This window comes from Chroicocephalus ridibundus, chromosome 1 (assembly GCF_963924245.1).
Source record: "Chroicocephalus ridibundus chromosome 1, bChrRid1.1, whole genome shotgun sequence".
In the NCBI taxonomy this organism is placed as follows: domain Eukaryota; kingdom Metazoa; phylum Chordata; class Aves; order Charadriiformes; family Laridae; genus Chroicocephalus; species Chroicocephalus ridibundus.
In genome coordinates, this window is record NC_086284.1 from 96,376,471 (window position 1) to 96,395,575 (window position 19,105).

At 37.1% G+C, this 19,105-nt stretch overlaps 1 protein-coding gene across 3 annotated transcripts in view; it reads left to right on the forward strand.

Moving 5' to 3' along the window:
- USP9X (ubiquitin specific peptidase 9 X-linked) overlaps window positions 1-19,105 on the forward strand; it is a 103,974-nt gene that overhangs the window by 20,265 nt on the left and 64,604 nt on the right. For all 3 annotated transcript variants that reach the window (XM_063344002.1, XM_063343984.1, XM_063343993.1), the window contains exons 2-10: window positions 4,986-5,239; window positions 7,106-7,251; window positions 7,558-7,637; window positions 13,715-13,827; window positions 14,592-14,810; window positions 15,969-16,084; window positions 16,337-16,588; window positions 16,664-16,802; window positions 18,389-18,541. In XM_063344002.1, the coding sequence (XP_063200072.1) occupies window positions 5,144-5,239; window positions 7,106-7,251; window positions 7,558-7,637; window positions 13,715-13,827; window positions 14,592-14,810; window positions 15,969-16,084; window positions 16,337-16,588; window positions 16,664-16,802; window positions 18,389-18,541 (1,314 nt within the window). In that variant the 5' untranslated portion in view covers window positions 4,986-5,143. The remainder of the gene's footprint in view (window positions 1-4,985; window positions 5,240-7,105; window positions 7,252-7,557; window positions 7,638-13,714; window positions 13,828-14,591; window positions 14,811-15,968; window positions 16,085-16,336; window positions 16,589-16,663; window positions 16,803-18,388; window positions 18,542-19,105) is intronic.

Genomic DNA, 19,105 nt, shown 5'->3' on the forward strand with positions numbered 1-19,105 from the left:
GTCCCATATACACTGACTTCTTTACTAGGAGAAGGACTCTAAATTAATTGTCTTTGTAATATAAACTATTTGAAATAACTTTCTCTGCTGCTTATCGGGTATTTTTTAAACATTGAAAGTTAGACACTTCTTGCTCTACTGAATAGCAGCTTAATGACAAGTTTTTTATTAATCACTGAATACATTTCAATTTTAGAGCATGTCAGTGTTAATGAGCAAATTGCTGGGACCACCAGTTTTCTATTCTGATTCTATAAATAATTTCCTCCTTCCTGAAAGACACAAGGCTCAGAGGAGAAAGAAAAAGATAAATGTGTGGGGGTGTGTATAGATTGTAACTACTGAATTAGGTCAGTGTTACAGTTTTGGGGGAGGTGTTTCTAGATGAGAAGGCGTTTTGATTGAAATAAAGGAATAGGGTAGAAGGTTAGATTCCTAAGTCTAGAATTCTTAGACTAGAATCACGTCACAAACCTTGTGATGAGTCAGTATTTATTAGGATTTTAAGAAGGCAGTTCCTGGAATCCTATGAATATATGAAACAAATCCGTGGTACCTTTCAACCTAAAATCTGTATTGCTGCAGTTAAGCTTTTTTGCAGTACGGCACTTCTGATGAAAAAGCACATCTTCTGTGAGTCCCAATAAGATAGGAATGCCATTCTATAAAAAATGCTAGAGAAAAAAGAATTATATTTTTTCTTAGCATAGTTGTATGATTTTTCGAAAGCCCTGTTGTTACATGTTGAGTAGACTAGTATCCTGGCATACATTGTTACCACATTGCAGAGTAGGTTTTTTTAATGGCATGTATCCTCACTTGTGTATTACCAGAGAACTTTAAATAAAGGAAAAATAGGTCTGTGTCCCTAAATAGGGCTTAGGTAATGCACAAGAATAATAAATTGTATTTTGAGGCCTGACACTGTCATCTGTCACCTTGTATTTGCTTTTTTCTGAGGTTTTATATTATACGTAGCTAATTTAGGAGAAAGGCTGTATGTACTGGGGTATTTCAGTTACTTTTGAGGAGGTGGCTTTGAGAAACTCAAATGAAAGTGGTTCTAGAAGTCAACTGTATTAGAAAATTATGTACGTTCCTTGATCATTATATGCTAAAATGCCATCCTTTTTATTTGCTGTTACATGTTGTCGAGTAGCAGAGCAGTATGTACATATACATACACTTGCTTCTTATCTAGCACTTAGCCAGGAACCTATGTCTGATGGTTTTTTCCTGGCTGTTGAAAAGGTGCTTGATTTGATTTCTTCCCCAAAGAAAATCAACCTGTTGTACCACACAGGTGTGAGGTTGCTGGCTGCGGAAGGTGAGGTGAGGCTCAGATGTGCAGCTGCACTGAATGCTTGAGCCTGGAAGCAGAGGACCCTCCCTCCGGCGTCCTCTGTGCGGTCTGCTGGTGCTCTGTGGAAATGGTACTTGTAGCGGGTGGTGTCTTCTGAATGCGGAGCATGCGGAGTCAAAAAACTATAGTTGTCTTTTCCTGGTGTTACTAAAATGACAAGGAGTCAGGTGAAAGAAAAGCTGACTTTCAGCTATGATTTAGTGGTGGATCAGGGTGCCATAAGGAGATGTGAAAAGCATGGCAGATTGGAATTTGCTCAGTTGGCTTCATTTGACTTAGTCTTCATCGCCTCATACACCACTTGATTAACAATGGAGTAGTTAGTTTGTCATTTAATAGATGTCTATCTCCATCTTGACACAGTATCAAAACACCCATTCAAAGCTTTGGGTAAAGATTTATATTTTTTTTTTAACATGGCTTAGTATGCTGAATCCAAAATCAAACATCATAGAAATGAGAAGTATATAAAAATTAATGTAGTCTCCATTAGAATTCAGCTGGATATAGGCAGTTTGAATTGTTTCTGTTCAGGTGCCTGCATACTCAAAACCAAGGCGTCACTGCATCAGTTTACATTTGTTTATAAATAATCAAAATAATTATAGATAGGTGCAAAGGCTATTCTTGAGCTGAGCCAAACTGTGCCTTGCTGAAAAATTGAATAGTCTGAATTAAAGACATGATGGGAATTTGAAATTTCATGGTTAATCAGTTCTAGAGAGATTAAAGCAGTAGTCTGTTCTCTGTGGGCACGCGGTTTGATGTTTTCTCTAAAACATAAATGATTAAATCAATGTCTGAAAACAGGACTGGTAAATTACTCTTCTAGTACTGTTTAAAAATCATAAATTGGATGATGATTTGTGCTTACAAAAATATGTTTATATACTCTCTGTAATTAGAAGGAAGATACCTGAACAAGGATATCCTTGCAATTTAGAATATGCAGATACAAGAAGCAACCGGACCATATATCGGAAGTGGAGTGGTTTTAATTAGCTGCAGTGTAACTTGCAGTTACGTTTGTATCTCTGAGGATGTCACACGATTTGGAGGGAGAAGTGATGAACTCATGAAGTTGGACTTGTCTTACACGTGTGGCCAAGCCAAGTGAACTTCTCTGGAGGCCCTGAAATAAACTTTTCTGGGAACGTAATTTAAGTAATATGCATAGAGTATCGTGATTAGAGTCTTAAGTAGTCACTAAATAAGAGGAAGAAAAAGATACGTTACTCCTTTATGTAAATGTTCTGTATTTACTAGTGTCTGCAAAATTCTGTATATTTTTGTTACACAGATTTTGTTTTCCTCTGTGAATTTACAGTATTTTGAATAAGTTGGTTATTTCAGTAATAGTTTTCTTGTATTTCCTAGTTAAATTATGTCACTCGCCTTAAGCAGAAAGGAATTTACAAGAATGCTTTGCCAAGACCCTTCAACTAAACACAGAGGCAAAATCTGAGGGTAAATCCACACTAGTGTAAGCCAGTCTAACAGGAGACCTGGAGTTCTGTCTTGGCTAGCATTAGGATGAGTACTCTCTGGCCTTGCAGTTCACCAGTTCAGGTAATTAAAGAAACTGAAAAATAATCACAGTCTTTGGGAGTTTGGGGTTTATTTTTGTTGTTGTTTCCTTTAGTACTTCGAACCGGCTCACTTCATGATAGTTCAGCCAAAAGCATTAGAATGAGGAAGAGATGAGATTGAAGCAGCTTGCACTTGATGTAAGTTACAGTGGAACCACACCTGTCTGTGGTCACTACTTTCTGCAGTTTAAGGCAACCTAGACCAGGATTGCTGCTGAAAGGAGCCGTTTCACCCTTTTCTTGCGTCTTTGCTGCCTCACTCCTTGTGCCAGCACAAGTTTTTGAGAGACTGGATTATGAGCCAGACCTGCTGAGGAAGAACGGTGCTGATTTAAGTAAGGTTTATTGTGGTGGTAGAGTTGGCTTAGGGCTGTTGAAAAGTACAATGTAAGCTGGCAGAAGTTTGATTTCATTGGTTTATGCAAGTACCTAGAAGCCTCAATCAAGTAGTGCAGGGGAACTGACTGCGTTGAACTGCAGTAGACTATTATATGTCAGGAATCTTAGTCTTGCTCATACTTTCAACCTAGTGATCTTTATAAATATCAATAGAAAATAATTAAATACGTAGAGGAGGGCATTTTAAAAAGAATACCAGTTAAAATGTTAGCTTTAAAAACTGCATTTAAAAAACTGGTTTCTTCCTAGAGAAAATTTGAGTTGGTGATGCCTTTCTTCTGGATCTAGCAGTTTTACTAAGCCCTCTGAATATGAATTCTGAAGGGTAGGGATGGATTACAATTGACTGTATTCAAGGAATACAGTTTTGTTCAAAAGTGAACTTTATTTTTGTGTCAATATTAGAGATCTCTAAATTTGTTGGTGCTGTTAATACTGGAGAATGGCAGGGGGGAAATAGCATATTCAGTCAAAATTTTTATTGTATATGTACCTGGGCTTGCAAATCTGCGCAATTTAGGAAAGTATTTTAGAGTGTCTTAGAGAAAGATAACAGCATTGAAAATAAAATTGAGATGAGACATCGTAACAAAGCAGTTACAAATATGCATGGTGTTACAGCAGAAATTTCAGTCTAGCTTGTTAACTCGAAGCTTTTGCTGATTGAATCGGGAACTTAGCACTGTGAAATGAATCTTGCTGAAAGCTCATACAATTCCTTCTATCACCCTACTTGTCTTTTGAACGTTCTGAGTACTGTTGTTGGTTTATGTAGTGCTTGGAAGTCTGAGTTGCGCTGGAAAATTATGTTTTGTCTTCCATGGTTACACAGTCTGCTGTGATATAGAGTGGAATTGCTGGTATAACTTGATACAACTTTTTATTTTTATATTTAAATTTTACACAGTGAAGCTGAAATACATAGTGATTATTGAACTGCTGGTATATCATGATTACAAGATCAACAAAAAAATCTGGTATCACAATTTTCTTTGTATAATCCACTAAAAATACTTTGTGGGTATGTGATGGACTTTGCAGTGGGCCTGAAAGGCCAGTGGACCCAGGCTTTCATAGGTGCATGCTAGAAGAAAGGAATACAGATCAAGTACCCTGGGTAGATACTGATGTGCTAATAGAAGTTTGGCTGCAGGGTCTCCATTAGTTTTAGCTGAGGTAGAAGCAATCTCTAACTCCATCTCAGACATCGGCAGTTGGACAGTATCAGAAGAGTGTTTGAAAAGATGACAAATTTAGCTGTTTGTGCTCTTAACCGTGTCATTTCTACATAGACATTGATCAGCATCTTGAATTCAATTTGAAAATCTGCTGTGGCATTTCAAGTAGGATAGAATCAGAGTAAACAGCTGCATTTTGTATATGTGTCAGTTTCTCAGTGGTATAGAGGTAACTAACAGTGTAGTTTTACTTAGAATGTTAAAATCACATTGAATATTTCAAATGTTTCCTTATTCTGATGTCAGTTGTACTCAATGAAAAGAAGTGCCAAGTCTAATAAAAAAGTTTATTTACAGCAGTGTATTTGTTTTTGTAGTGTTGTTTTCCAGGTACAAATTTATTTTATAAGCATGTGTCAATATAACATTGTCTTTTTTTTTTTTTTTTTTTTTCAGGTTATGCAATGGTCTCTGCAAGATGGCATGTTCTTGAGTTGGAGCTTTTTAAGGCAAGCATATGCTGGTACTTCAACTTTACTAAGCGGACTATAATTTCTTCTCTCACAACAACTACATAAGCAGACAAAATTGCAAAGATCTGCCCTGTGTCGAGTATGACAGCCACGACTCGTGGCTCTCCGGTAGGAGGGAATGATAGCCAGGGCCAGGCTCCAGATGGACAGTCCCAGCCTCCCCTCCAGCAGAATCAGGTATGAAATTAACAATCAAGTTGTCTAAATATAAAGTTCTTTAGAAATAGTGTTTCTGAATTATTTGAGTTTGTATATTCCTAGAGATATCTAGTTAAGTTAGGTATATTTTTTGTGTATGTCTGGAAGTACAAAAAGATTTTGAGGGATGAAGGCAGTGCTATTGGTGAAGTAGATGCTGTTAGGGAGCACTGCATTGCAAAAGATGCTCCCTTTTCGGGCAGTGGCATAGTTCTTTCAAGTATATTTCTTTTGGATAAGAAGCCTTTGGGGAATAATATCAGAAGCTGCCTCAGAACCACATTGTAGACTTACCTGCCACAGAGTGGTAAAACTGCTCTCTGTGAGTTCAGTTTACGCTCAGTTCTGCAAAAGCACTTTTTGGATAAAACAGCTTACAAGCAGATATCAGCTCTTTAAGACCAGCTTCATCTACATCTCCGTTCATTGTACTAGACTTCCTGAACAACTCAGCATGTTTTTGACCAGGCTCTCCTGCTTTCAAAAACTACATTATAATGTGATGATTATTTTTTGCTGGGGAAAAAATGGCAGAAAAGATGCTTTTAAACAGTGCAGCCAAACCCATTTAAAAGAAAAGCCACACTTTATCACTTAATTCAATGTGAAGATGATATTTGCTTAATACCATAAGGCTTAATTGTTGTTATTTCCTGAGAATGAATTGTTTTTTGGAACATTGTGTGGTGGGCTGACCCTGGCTGCCTGGTAAGCCCCCACCCCATTGCTCTCTCCCTCCACCTCAGTGGGACGGGGAAGAGAATCTGAAGGGAAAAGTGAGAAATTGTATGGGTTGAGATAATGGCAGTTTAATAAGTGCAGCGGCAGGGGAGGAAACAAGCGATGCAAACGCAGTCACTCACCACCAGCTGATGGATACTCAGCTAGTCCCCCAGCAACAGCTACCTTGGGGAAAAACTCACTCCCTCCCCCCCGCCCCTGTTTTATTGCTGAGCATGACACTATATAGCATGGAGTATCTCTTTGGTCAGTCCAGGTCCCAGCCTCTTGCCCACCCCAGCCTACTTAACTGCTGGGGGACAGAGGGAGAAGCACAAGGCCTTGAATCTGTGCAAGTGCTGTTCAGCAACAGCCAAAAACCCTGGTGTGTTATCAATACTGTTTCGGTCACATATCCAAAACCCAGCACCGTACAGGCTGCTGTGAAGAAAATTAACTCCATGCCAGCCAGACACAGTACAACATGTGAAAAATGAGGTTTTGGTCCTCCCTTGTCCTCCTAAATCTTGCTGTTCTGATTTGGATCTTTATTATTGTCAATTCATACTATTTCTGTATATGAATAAGCGTGCATCTACAAAATGCATTGTATTTGCATGGCCCATCAAAATGGGCTTAACTAACCATGTTCTTGGAGGTTGGTAAGTAGCCAGCTGTAGTAGTGTGTTACTCATTTTTAACAAACTTTTTTAGAAAATATTTTTCATGATCATTTTCTTCTGTGCTGTTGCTGAAGTTTGTCTTTCTACCTAAAATAGTCATCTTTTCTGCAGAAGATTTGTAAAAACTGGAGCATGCCTGTAGACTTTTATTTTCACCTTCTAGGTAGGTTGCCTGCTGAAAGTAGTAATCTGTTACAAAAAACCCACGCTTTCCTCACTGGGGAGGTAGCTTAATTTTTAAACTGTCAGGATGGAAAGCGTATAGCACATTTTATGCTCTAGTTTTTGTTAATAAATCTGAAATTAGATGATTTTATTATATTTTATGACGACAGGTACTTACTTCAAGTGATTCTTTGAAACACAATGTGAAGGAAAAATGCCAAAATAAGTGGCATGGAAGTGCAGGCACTATTTAAAGTATTTTCCATACCAATTTTAGACTTCTTCACCTGATTCTTCCAATGAGAACTCCCCAGCTACCCCGCCTGATGAGCAGGGCCAACGAGATGCTCCACCCCAGCTTGAAGATGAGGAGCCTGCATTTCCACACACAGACCTGGCAAAGTTGGATGACATGATCAACAGGTATTTTCACACCTTTTTCAGAGAGTGTAGGTTATTTGTGCGAATATCTTGATAGTGGAATTGGGATTTTACATATTTGTTTCACAGGATTTCTTGAAATAACTTTTTTTTTTTAACTGGGTTAGCGTTGTAAAGAGAAAGAGGCTCAAATCAGAGGCTTGTGTTTTTTCAAATGGAGTGCTCATCAGGGCCTTCAAAAATGTATATTCTTACCCTATATTAAAAGCATTACAAAGGGGCGAGGACTCTTGATTTTTAAGAAGCACAATTGAAATACAGAGTTGTTTGTTTTGTTTTTGAATATAGGCCTCGATGGGTTGTTCCTGTATTGCCGAAAGGGGAATTAGAAGTTCTTCTAGAAGCTGCTATTGACCTAAGTAAAAAAGGTAAGCTGAAAAGACAATGATTATTGGGCCAGTGTGTAAAATCTTTTCTTGTTGTTTTGAATCCTTGGTAGAGGCTTAAAAATTCTTCATTGTTTCTGTTACAACCCTGGTCCTGAAGATTGTGTCAGAGTGGTATGCAGAACCTTTGTAGATCAGAAATTTTAAAAAGCCATCAATGTCGGTAGAAATTAGGTGGCTTAGCACGAGCAGGGAGGTTGAATAAGCTCACAGCAATAAAAATCTTGTCATTCCTGTCCTACCTGTTTTCTATATTCACTTTGATATCAGACCCAAGGGATTTGGTCTTTATAACAGGTACTAAAACTCAAAAGAATTCTGTTTTTTTAAAAAAGAAGTTACTAATCTAGCTTTCCAAATGCCTTGCCATAAATTTTTGTTCAAATTTGGCACATACATACTTTTAAGAATATAAGAGAAAAGTTAGAATTTTGAACAGCGTGACTTAGACTAATAATTCTACCATATTGCTTGCTGTGTCTGACTTGCTTGGAAGTAGGAGGGTTCCGTATCAGGACTGTGCATGTGTTTGCTAAATTGTACTAGTCAGATTGACAAATTTGTCATGTGTTCTGGAAAGTTGTTTTGGTCTCCTGTTTCAGTTAGTATTTGTTGCCCCAGTATTTGAGTAATACCAGAAGTCAAATCAAAATATTTTTCTGGGAGATCTACGCTTACCAGCTAGCTGTGTTTTAAATACAGTGACATACAAAGTGCCTGTTCATGACTTTTGCATAGCTGCACCAGGACAACTTCATTTTCATGTTAATAAAAGTTATTCTTAGGCAGTTTTAAGAATAAACAGCTGGTTGTGGTCATAATATTCTGAGTTATCTCAGTTGTTTTCTGTAAGTCTTTTTTGCTTTGGAGCAGCCTCTGGAGAAACAAAGGTTAGGGTATACCCTTGTGATCCAAAATAGGATAATGAGATGTTGCCAACACTGATTTATCAGCTGTAGTTGCGCTTGGAATTGCCTTCTTTACATGTAGCTAGTTTTGGCAGGAATCTTAAGGTGAGTGTAGAATTTTCAAGTGATCCCATCTCTTCAGGAGCAAAACAGATGCCGACTCACGGAAAGAAAATGCAGCCATCTCTGTGTCTGGGCTCTTGGAATAGTGCTTGTGATCTGTGAGAGAGGAGATGTACGTACTGCCAGCTGTTAAGTCATCTTTTTAAAAAAACAAAAGCAAAAAACTGTCAATGCAATGAAGTAATAAGAGCAGAATGAGATTTTTGGCTACTCCTAACATCACCATAATTCTCCAAAGCATCAGATTTAGTTGAAAGTTCCCAAACAAAAAGTCTTCTCTTTTTCGTCTTCAGGTTGTGAGAAACAATGGAAATCTGTTCATATGCTTTATGCACTTTGATTTTTATTAAGTTGTTGATGTCCAATTCTGGAAAGGACTTCTGCGTTGTTATTTAATTATTCTTCCTCTTGCCTTCTACGTGAATTCCTATGTGTGTACGTACACAAGGATTATTGACTAAGGGGAAAACAAGGAAAGTGTTAGAAGTAGTTGTTTAACTGTTATCTTTGCAGTTACATTCTAGATTTTTTTTTCCTCGCTACTTGAAGTTACATGATGGCTCAGGTGGTTCTTTTTTAAATAACCGTCAGTACTCAAGGAACGTAATGGGGTGCTCACTTGGTGTGACTGACACTGGTTAGCTCAGAACTTGGCGGACACTGTTTCAGAGCCGTGTGTAGAGAAGTAATATAAATGATTCTGTTGTGTACATTTTTTAATAGATTGAAAATGTGTTCCATTATCTTAGTAAGATCTAAAATTGGACACCTTGCTATCTATGGGCATTTTTCTTAATCTGAGTTCTGTTTTAAAAGGGAAGAATTGAAAGGAGAAATTGAAAAATAACCAGCTGTTGAATTACGTAAATTCTATATTGCAATCTGTAACTCATTTAGATTGTGAAGTGACAAAACCTAAAAAGAGCCCATAAAATTTTTTTGTCAAGCATCATTTTCTAGTGGTTAGAGTTCTTAAGTAGCTTTTATTCATAACTTTGCCAGTGGCCATTGGCATTCTTGAGTGCCTCTGGGGTAACTGCTGTCTTTGTGACCCTATCTATAAAATAAGAGTGATATTTGTGTCCTCTTTAAATCTTTTCAGGAACTGAAATTGAAAAGGGACATAACTGAATTGAAAGTAGTCATAAGAATTAAATGTCATTATTACCACCTTCAAGTGCGAGGAGCAAATTTGACAGAATAGTGTGAATCCTGTCTGGACTGTGACTTGCATTATTCCTGGCAGATGCATTTATTTATGGAAGATTATCTTTTTATCTGTAGACATCAATGTATTATTCTTCATTAAGCAAGGCATGAGACTATCAAATGATAGTCTGGAGTTATTTGCTTATAGAAGAAAACCTATTTGAAAAATAGCGAATAATACTAAGACTGATGTTTATCTTCACAATAATTCTGGAATACTTACGAAATGTTTTGAGTAATGAGATTTGCTCCAGAAATAAATGTCAGAGTGAGTTGGATGCTATAAATTTAAAAAAAAAGAAGTTTGTTTTTGTTTTTTTAATAGGCTAGAATATTCTCCACTCTTTGTTTTAAAATCCCCTCAACAACTCTGCACTGTTCCACCTTTGTTGTGGATTTTATTGCTCCTAATGTTTACATTAAATTTTCAACATGCTGCCAGAACTTTCCAATGTGACACACACAAGCAAGATGCAAGGCAACTTTTAGAATTTGTAGCTTATTTAAACTGAAGAGATTTCACTGCACAACTTAAACCTTCAACCTTGATCACAAATCTTTGTTTTTGATGAATTACAAAGGCTTACAGAGTGGGAAAGAGTAGGGGCAGGCCCTAGACCCTCAAAAAAAAAAAAAAAGGCGTTTGCGTGCATGGGCACACATGCATCCAAAATCTAGGCAGCCCAATTATGGGAATTGTTTCCAGCATTCTCTCTAAGGACCATCTCTCTCTTGATGATCCATCTGCATTTCTGTGGGACCACTCTTTAGTCCTTAATGAAGCTGTATCTTCTACATTTTCTTGAAATGTTTATTTTTAGCCATCTATCTAAAGCAAGGATGTCAGATTTGTGTGGTCATGTTCCAAAGTTTTTTAGCCAGGTGCTTTGGCTAGAACCAATTCAGTGAAATGAACTACAGCAGGGCCAGTTCAGTGTCTTGGTGTAGAAGGACTCTCATACTCCTGATGATTAAGAGTTATTGAAAGTCTTCCAGAATCTGTGAGTGCCATGCATAGCCACTGTGCCCATGGGCAAGTGTGGGTTTCCCTACAGCTCATTAGCTTCAGGTCACTGTCAGTTCTGCAGGGTCTGAGCCAGCCCTTACCAAGCTGATGAAATTGCTGTGCTTCCTGAGGCTCCAGGTCTGGGGGGGCTTCACTGGCACAGAATGACAACAGTGTATGGAGCCAGCTCAGCTCTGGGGTTGCAGCAACAAAGTTGTGTAATCCAGCGTCCTGGAGAAGAAGAGCTGGGTGATTTTGCTTGGGGCCTTGGTGGTCCAACCCTATACTGTTGATTACCCTTCAGATGCATCAGTTTGTTCATCTACAGTTGCTTCTGGACTGACAAGTTTTGTGGACCCAGAATGTTTCTGCTCTTAGGGCAGTGTTAATACACTCTGTGTGGTTTATCTGGCAAATTGACCGCCTTTAAGCACAGGTACAGAAATCAAATAGCCTTCTGTTCTTCCTCTAATACCCTAATTGCAGCTCCTGTATACTGTATGTTGCACATTGCCTTTTCTTTTTGTATCTACTTTTTCTCACTGCATAATCCATTTCTCTAACTTTTCTCTAAATACTTAGCTCAGGGCTCCATGCACTTATTTATCTCTTGCATTCTTCCTTATCCTTCTCTGCCCTCAGAATTTGGACAACAGTGAGAAAAATGCCTGCTTGTGGTCTTGCCTAAGAGTTAGTGATACAGAATTTGATTCAAGCAGTAGTTGCCAGTTGTCTAGTGTAATTACCATTTTTCTTCTCACTGTTTTTGGATTACTCTTGCTTCCTCTCCTAACCTGCTGTCTTCCAGGACTCCTGTACTCTGCTTTTGATAATACTCTGCTCCTTGCAGACACCTGGCTTTGGTTCCTTCTGCAAGTGTCATTTGTTGTTTCAGTGGTATGCAGCATTGTGGGAGAAGGTAGAAGGTGACTGTAGATGCAGGAGTCATACAGGTATCATCTAAGGTTCTACATCTTCCAAGTTCAGTGAAGTACAGAAAGAACAAAGTATTTTGAAACATACTCTGTTTTGGTATTCCTGAACTTGGTTTGAAATGTCTTGCTGACTGAAGCTGGCCAACCACTGTGGGGGAATACGTTCCAAGAAATCCTTGAAAGTTTAAGAGATATTTCAGTGCAGTGTACTGGTACTCTTAAGGAGCATTAAAATCACTTGAGTGCCTGCTTTAAAGTTGTATTCAAGAATTAAGTTGACTGTTACATTTGGGTTCAGAAAGGAATGTTTCCCCTAGGTCAAGTTGATCCTGTTGGATGCCTTCCCTATCTTCTGTTTTGTATAGGGTGAAATTGTCATTTTTACTGGCTTGAAGAGTTAATTTAACAAAGTCCTTTGTTTACTACAAAGCCCTGAGTTTTAGGCGGTCTCCATCTCTCTTCTCTTCTTTTGTCGTGTACTTATTGCTGTGGCTTATGGCCTTTTGTTATTGGTCTTAGCACTTACTATATAGCGTAAGGATGTCATCTCTCCAGACTGCAAGTTACATAGGAAGATAATGTGGAGTTTTTTTATAATTGGCCGTGTAGTGTATATCATGTACTTAGTGATAAAAAGAGGGAACACTGGAGTAGTTTTCAAGGAGGTGACAGGAGCTCTCCAAAGATTCCTACTTTGAGTTGCTTGAGAGCTGCAGGCACCGTGTGAGTACAGGCTAGCAAGCCCTGTTACAGGAGTTTGGAGAGCTTTCATGGTATTTACTAAAAAGCAGGGCAGATGTTCTGTGACCACTTCTGAAAGGAACCTCTGTTGTACAGCTGTTCGTGGCTATGCGGAAGTTGAATTTGATAACCTAAATCAATCCTTCCCAAACCAGTGGAAGTTACTACCAGGATGTCTCATTAAGGAAGTTGTGGGGCGGGGAGGGGCACGATTGGGGCGTGGCAGCAGCAGTAATTTTTGTGAATCTGGGCACTGTAGGCTTGTTGAATGCTAAGGTTCTCTGATCCAAAATTAAACTTGTTCTGTAAAGAAACAGTGCAGGCAGGTCACAGTTTTCTTTGTATAATGTGCCCAATGGCTTTCATTGTCTCCAGTATGTACTGGTACATGTTTAATATATTTTTCTCTTGACTTTTAACGCTATTTAGATTTTCTAACTGAACTTTTGAAGGGGAAATACACATTTCTTGAAATACTGGGTTATAAATAACTGCAGAGTTTTAAAATGGCCAAAAGAAAAGTATGGGCTACTGTTCTTTAATTTTAAACTTGACAAATGGCGGCTGCAAAGGCTTACAACAGTTTTGGGGTCTAGTGTGTTGGGTACTGGCAGCAGTATTAAAAGAAAATGTACTTAAGTAAGGGTGAGAGACAGAAGAATTCATGTTTATTTTTGCAGGTTTATTGTGTCTGGGAAGCTGTGCAGGTCTCACCCTTTCTTCTCTTCATTCACTGAGTTTTACTGGTAGCAACCAAATAAGAGAAGAACATAAATGCACGTATACCAGAAGAATGGAAGATAAAGATTTTACTTATTTTTGCTACTCTCTCTTCAAGTGTTAGAAGGATGGAAAAAATCCCCACCCTATCACATGCTTTTAAAATAATTTAAAAATTATCTAAAGGAGTGCAGTTTTTGAGGTGGCTTTACTAGAACATTAATCCATCAGGGTTTTGTGCATTCAGGTTTACTTAAGTTTGTCTTCATCCAAGGCTTCTCTTTTTAAAATAATTCTGAACCTTTGAACACCAAACCTTTGAAGTCCAAATCACTGCTTTCAATATTTAGAAGTTCGTGTAACTAATGAAAATGCATATCTAATAGTTTGGTTTTTTTCTTTTCTGTTTTAAAATAGGCCTTGATGTCAAAAGTGAAGCATGCCAGCGATTTTTTCGAGATGGGTTAACAATATCTTTCACAAAAATCCTTACAGATGAGGCAGTGAGCGGCTGGAAGTTTGAGATTCATGTGAGTTTTTTAAAGTTGCGTTTCTGAAAAGCATAGTAATTTAAATGAGGAATGAGACTGCCTTTTTGTGACTATGAGGAGACTGCAGAGACTGAATCTCATCTTAGAAACTCATCTCAACAGAGAACTAGGAGAACTCTTGTATACATGGCTCTTGGGAGGGGAAAAAAGTCATCCTATCATTGTTTCATCTTATTGCCTCTGGTGTTTTTGGAAGGAAATAAAACGTGAGAGCTGATATGGGGAGGAACTGAACTTTGTATGTTCGGTAATGCAGCTCTTGTTAGGCATGCTGTCTTCAGCCAGGTGTCTAGAGACCTGCTTGTTTTTATGGGCATGCTAGAACATGAAAACTTGCTTTTTTAGTAACAGCTTTTAGCAACCTGCTAATTTCTGAATGTTTGTAGCAGCTGTTTGAATATAAAAACTACCTGTTGGACACCTAATCACATGCCAAATTAGAAACTGTGAAGATCTTCATAAGCACATTGAAATCTGTGAGAGAAATGGGTGAAGGAAGGAAAAGTTAATAGTTCAGTGGTGGTTCGTGAATGTCTCAACCAAAAATATTTATGTCTTTTTCCTAAACTTAATTTTTAGCTGAAAACAGATAGTTTAAAGCCTTTATTGGAGGAAGTACAAATTAAAATATGATATTGTCAAACTCTTACGCAACTCTTCATGCTAGCTAGAAATGGTGCAGAGTTTATAGTTCATACTCATCATAGTCATCTGCCACATTCTTATTGATTTTTTCTTAATAGAGATGTATTATTAACAACACTCATCGACTAGTGGAATTATGTGTGGCCAAGCTGTCCCAAGATTGGTTTCCCCTTCTTGAACTTCTTGCCATGGCCTTAAATCCTCACTGCAAATTCCATCTATACAATGGTACTCGTCCCTCAGAAACAGTTCCTGCAGGAGTCCAGCTCGCTGAAGATGAACTTTATGCCCGTCCTCCTGACCCACGATCACCAAAGGTATGAGAGCATTTTCAGACCTATATTTTTAATTTTATGCAGCATTACCTAATTACATAGAGAAGTGTTTTTAGAGGGGAAAAAAAAAGCCCTTCATTCTTTATATCACGAAGATGTTCTGCAGCTTTTGACTTGTACATTAAATCATGATCACTTAAATTTCCCCTTCTAACTCTTTCAGTCTTCGGTCCACAGTGAACTGTCATGTGTTTCTGTGGTAAGCTGGCACAACTCTATTGGAATGCCATTCCTACTATTTTAATTGGCGTGCTTGTATTTGCCAGTTGATGGACTTCTCACTTAACATGAATTTGTAGGTGACATATTTTGAGGAGGAGATTATGTGATAAAGCAGGAATTTTCTCTCCCTCTTCTTGTAGTTCCCAATGACGGGAGAAATGTTTTTAATTGGACATGGTATACCAGTGTCAGTGTGGTTTTGTTTATTTTTGTTTTGGTTTGGTGGGTTTTTTTGGATGGTGGCTTTTTGTTGGTGGGGTTTTTGTTTTGGTTGTGGTTTGTTTGTTTTTAACTGATGGTGCAGATTTACTAATCTGTTCTGGGGTCTGAATTTTTCAAAATTATACCAATGCCATTGGGAGCACAACTTCAGGAGCTAACCAAATTATATTTTTGTTTGTTTCTTCCTTTTTTGTTTTTCTTTTTAGTAGAACTGCTAGCTATGGATATGCAAGAACCAAAGATAAATAACTCTATGTCCTTCGGCTTCCTTGCATTGCTAACTGTGTTTAGAAGAATGTTACTTTGCCTTCTTACTGCTTTTATATGCAGCATTATTGCATACAGGGCTAGAAAACATACTGGAATCATTATGCTTTCTGTAGTAACTTAGCAGCCCAAGATGAACCTGAAGCATAGTAATTTTTAATGCTATATTTATGATAAAATTCTTTGAATAACTAATATACAGCACTTGTTTTTTGACATAATGGGAAAGATTGCGTTGCCTATTTCTAAGCATTTCCTTAAAACAGAATATTTAAACTATATAGACAAGTTCACATGTCAGTTCTGTTACTTTCTAGCATTTTATTGTGTAAGGACTTTTTAAAAGCTAGTTTTGTTACTGACAGCTAATTGAAAGTCTTTCTAGATTGTAATCTGTTGATGTCATAAAATAACTTTATTATATTGCAGGGTTGGCTAGTAGATCTTATCAACAAGTTTGGCACATTAAATGGATTTCAGATCTTGCATGATCGCTTCATGAGTGGATCAGCATTGAATGTTCAGATAATTGCAGCTCTTATCAAGTAAGTTTTTTAAAAATAATAATTCACGTATTTCAAAGTTGGGACTAAGTAAAATATTATGTTAGCGCAAAGCTTACTCTTTTCTTGAAGCACTTCCCCTCACTCCATCTGTTTAAACTAGTTGTGTTTACCTTCAACATTTCATGTGCTTGTAAATAGACTTCAGTTTCTTGAATTAATTGCTCCTTACTATCTTCATATTATACAGCTACCAATTATGGCAATTTGATCCCTTTTTTTCTTTCTTTTTAGGCCATTTGGACAATGTTACGAATTTCTAACATTGCATACAGTGAAGAAATACTTCCTTCCAATTATAGAAATGGTTCCACAATTTTTAGAAAATTTAACAGATGATGAACTGAAAAAAGAAGCAAAGAATGAAGCCAAAAACGATGCTCTGTCCATGATAATCAAATCTCTAAAGAACTTAGCTTCAAGAGTTCCAGGACAAGAAGAAACTGTAAAAAACTTAGAAATATTTAGGTTAAAAATGATACTTAGGTAAGATGGTACTCCTAATATGATATGCTACTTCTGACTTTTTTTCACATTTCTTACATTTAATTTCTTTTACAGGTTGTTACAAATTTCTTCTTTCAATGGTAAAATGAATGCACTAAATGAAGTTAACAAAGTAATATCTAGTGTGTCGTATTATACTCATCGGCACGGTAATCCTGAAGAGGAAGAATGGCTTACAGCTGAAAGAATGGCAGTAAGTTCTCCTCTTCACCGAAATTCATTGAGTATATTTTCTTCCTCCTTATTACTTTACTTGTAGAAGTAGCTATATTATGGATCCTGCACACACCATTAATTTTCGTATCTAATGTTATAAACAGTAAGTATCATGTAATGGTACTAAGTCGTTTTAATAGTAGCCCTTCTGTGAAAAATTGCTGTATTTGTTTCATCTGTTTGAGAATTATTTTCAGGGCTGCTAAAAACATGCTTTAAAAATGGATCCATGAATAGTATGGGATTTATATAGTGTTCAAAAAAAAACAAAACAAAAAACCAGACTAGATCCTTATTTAAATGAACTTTAGTACCACTGTACCTAAAAATTGAATGTTCGTTTGAATAAGAATTTAGTCTGGTTTTTGTGCTTCAAGTAACTTGTTCTCCTTAGAGTTCTAAGTGACTGCTCTGCTTTTCACATTTCAGAAGCTGGATTCTTTGGTATAGGAAGTTCTAGATACCACATTTTTATTTTATTTATTTATTTATTTACATACTTTGACTACTGTCTCATGCTTGAGTGCATATGCAGGGAACTATTAAAATGAGCGTTTATAAAGTTAAAGTAAGGACAGTCTTCTGTTCAGCTTTATGAAATTTAATTGTGTTAAGTGATTTTTGCACTGTTCTGCCCCATCTTTGTGACTGGCTACCTGTTGTGACGTTTATAATCTGCAGAAGGACTGATGACAAAAAAAAAAGACTGCAGTTTGACTTTCTAAAGCAATGGGAGGAAATAGGTCTCTCTTTTTACATACTCAGAAGACCTCTGTTTCTAATGAAAACTTCTAGATTTAAGTATTTCATGAGGCTAGCTTGAATATTTTAAGTCTATAATCAAGGACGCTGTTGGAAGGTATGATGCTGTGTATGTTTGTTTTCTTTTTCAGTGCTCAAAGCACACACTGCTTTGCTTCAGTCAGAACAAAAATTACATGACCCTAATCTGACTGTGTCAATGACACCACTGAAAAAAATTGCATCTACTTAAATAAGGCTTGAATATTTGCCTCTAATTCGATTAGAAACATTTAAGAAAAAACTCTATAAGTGGCAGTACTTAAATAATCAAACCTTAATATAGTTCAGTCCTTGCTTATGTCCTTTTTATGTGGTATGCTGTAGGCATGTCAGTAGAGCTAGAAGTGTCTTAAACGGTATGGTTTTGGTACTTACTGATTGTGAGTTGGAAGAGACAAATTGTGTTCCTTGAATAGAAGAGTTATTCTTCCCATTGGCTTTTTATGTTTGAAGCTGTTTGAACATTTTTATACTCTAAGTTCATGATTTTAATATGCCTGAAAAAATATTTCCCCTTAAGATATCACAGTGACTAGCATATTTGATTATTTAAAATGCTGATTTCTTTTTTTTAAAGAAGAAATGAAAGTTAGAGATAAATACCTTCCTCTTGTGCTGCATCTTTCTCACTTCTCCCAATTAGAATATTGTCTGTAAAGTCATTAATCTGTAACAGGCTATAATTTTTCTTTTTAGCTTAAGTATCAGTCACAGCACTTCAGTTAATTTGAGATGGCACTACTTTCTTTTTATATTCAGGAATGGATCCAGCAGAATAATATTTTGTCAATTGTGTTGAGAGATAGTCTTCATCAACCTCAATATGTAGAGAAGTTAGAGAAAATTCTTCGTTTTGTCATCAAAGAGAAAGCCCTCACTTTGCAGGATCTTGACAACATTTGGGCTGCACAGGTAAGGAGTTCAACTGCTTGTCTGCTGCTGTGCAGGAGGGATCTTGTTGTGTGTCATGTATTGAGAGGACGACAACTTGTCCTTCTTATGCTTGGTGTTAGACAAAAGTAAATAAAATTTTGAAATCAAATGGTATTCTTTTTTGGGGTCCTGGATCTCAAAATCGTCTACTCAAATGTCTTCAGTAGAAGGGATCAACTACACATGTATATAAAGTCTAAAGGAAGAGTTCAGAACATAGTGGAAAGATTAGTCTTTTGAAATAATAAGGTAGCTGCAATGTTGAGCAAAGTCTAGATTATGAAAGAACATGATAAGTTATGGCTTAATATTTTAAAATACATTAAGAATATGTATTGCTAATCTCTGAGTTCACTGCAGTTGTATACATTTTTCCTGGGCAGAGTGCTATTAATAAGGTTTATCATAATGACTCTTCTAGAAGTTGTTTAACAGCAAATTCTTTCCCTTCTGTTGTAATGATTGTTTTTGAAAAATTATAAGTTTTGCAATATTGGCTTGTTTACTTAAATGATTGGTGAAGCTGGCCTTCCGAACTGTGCG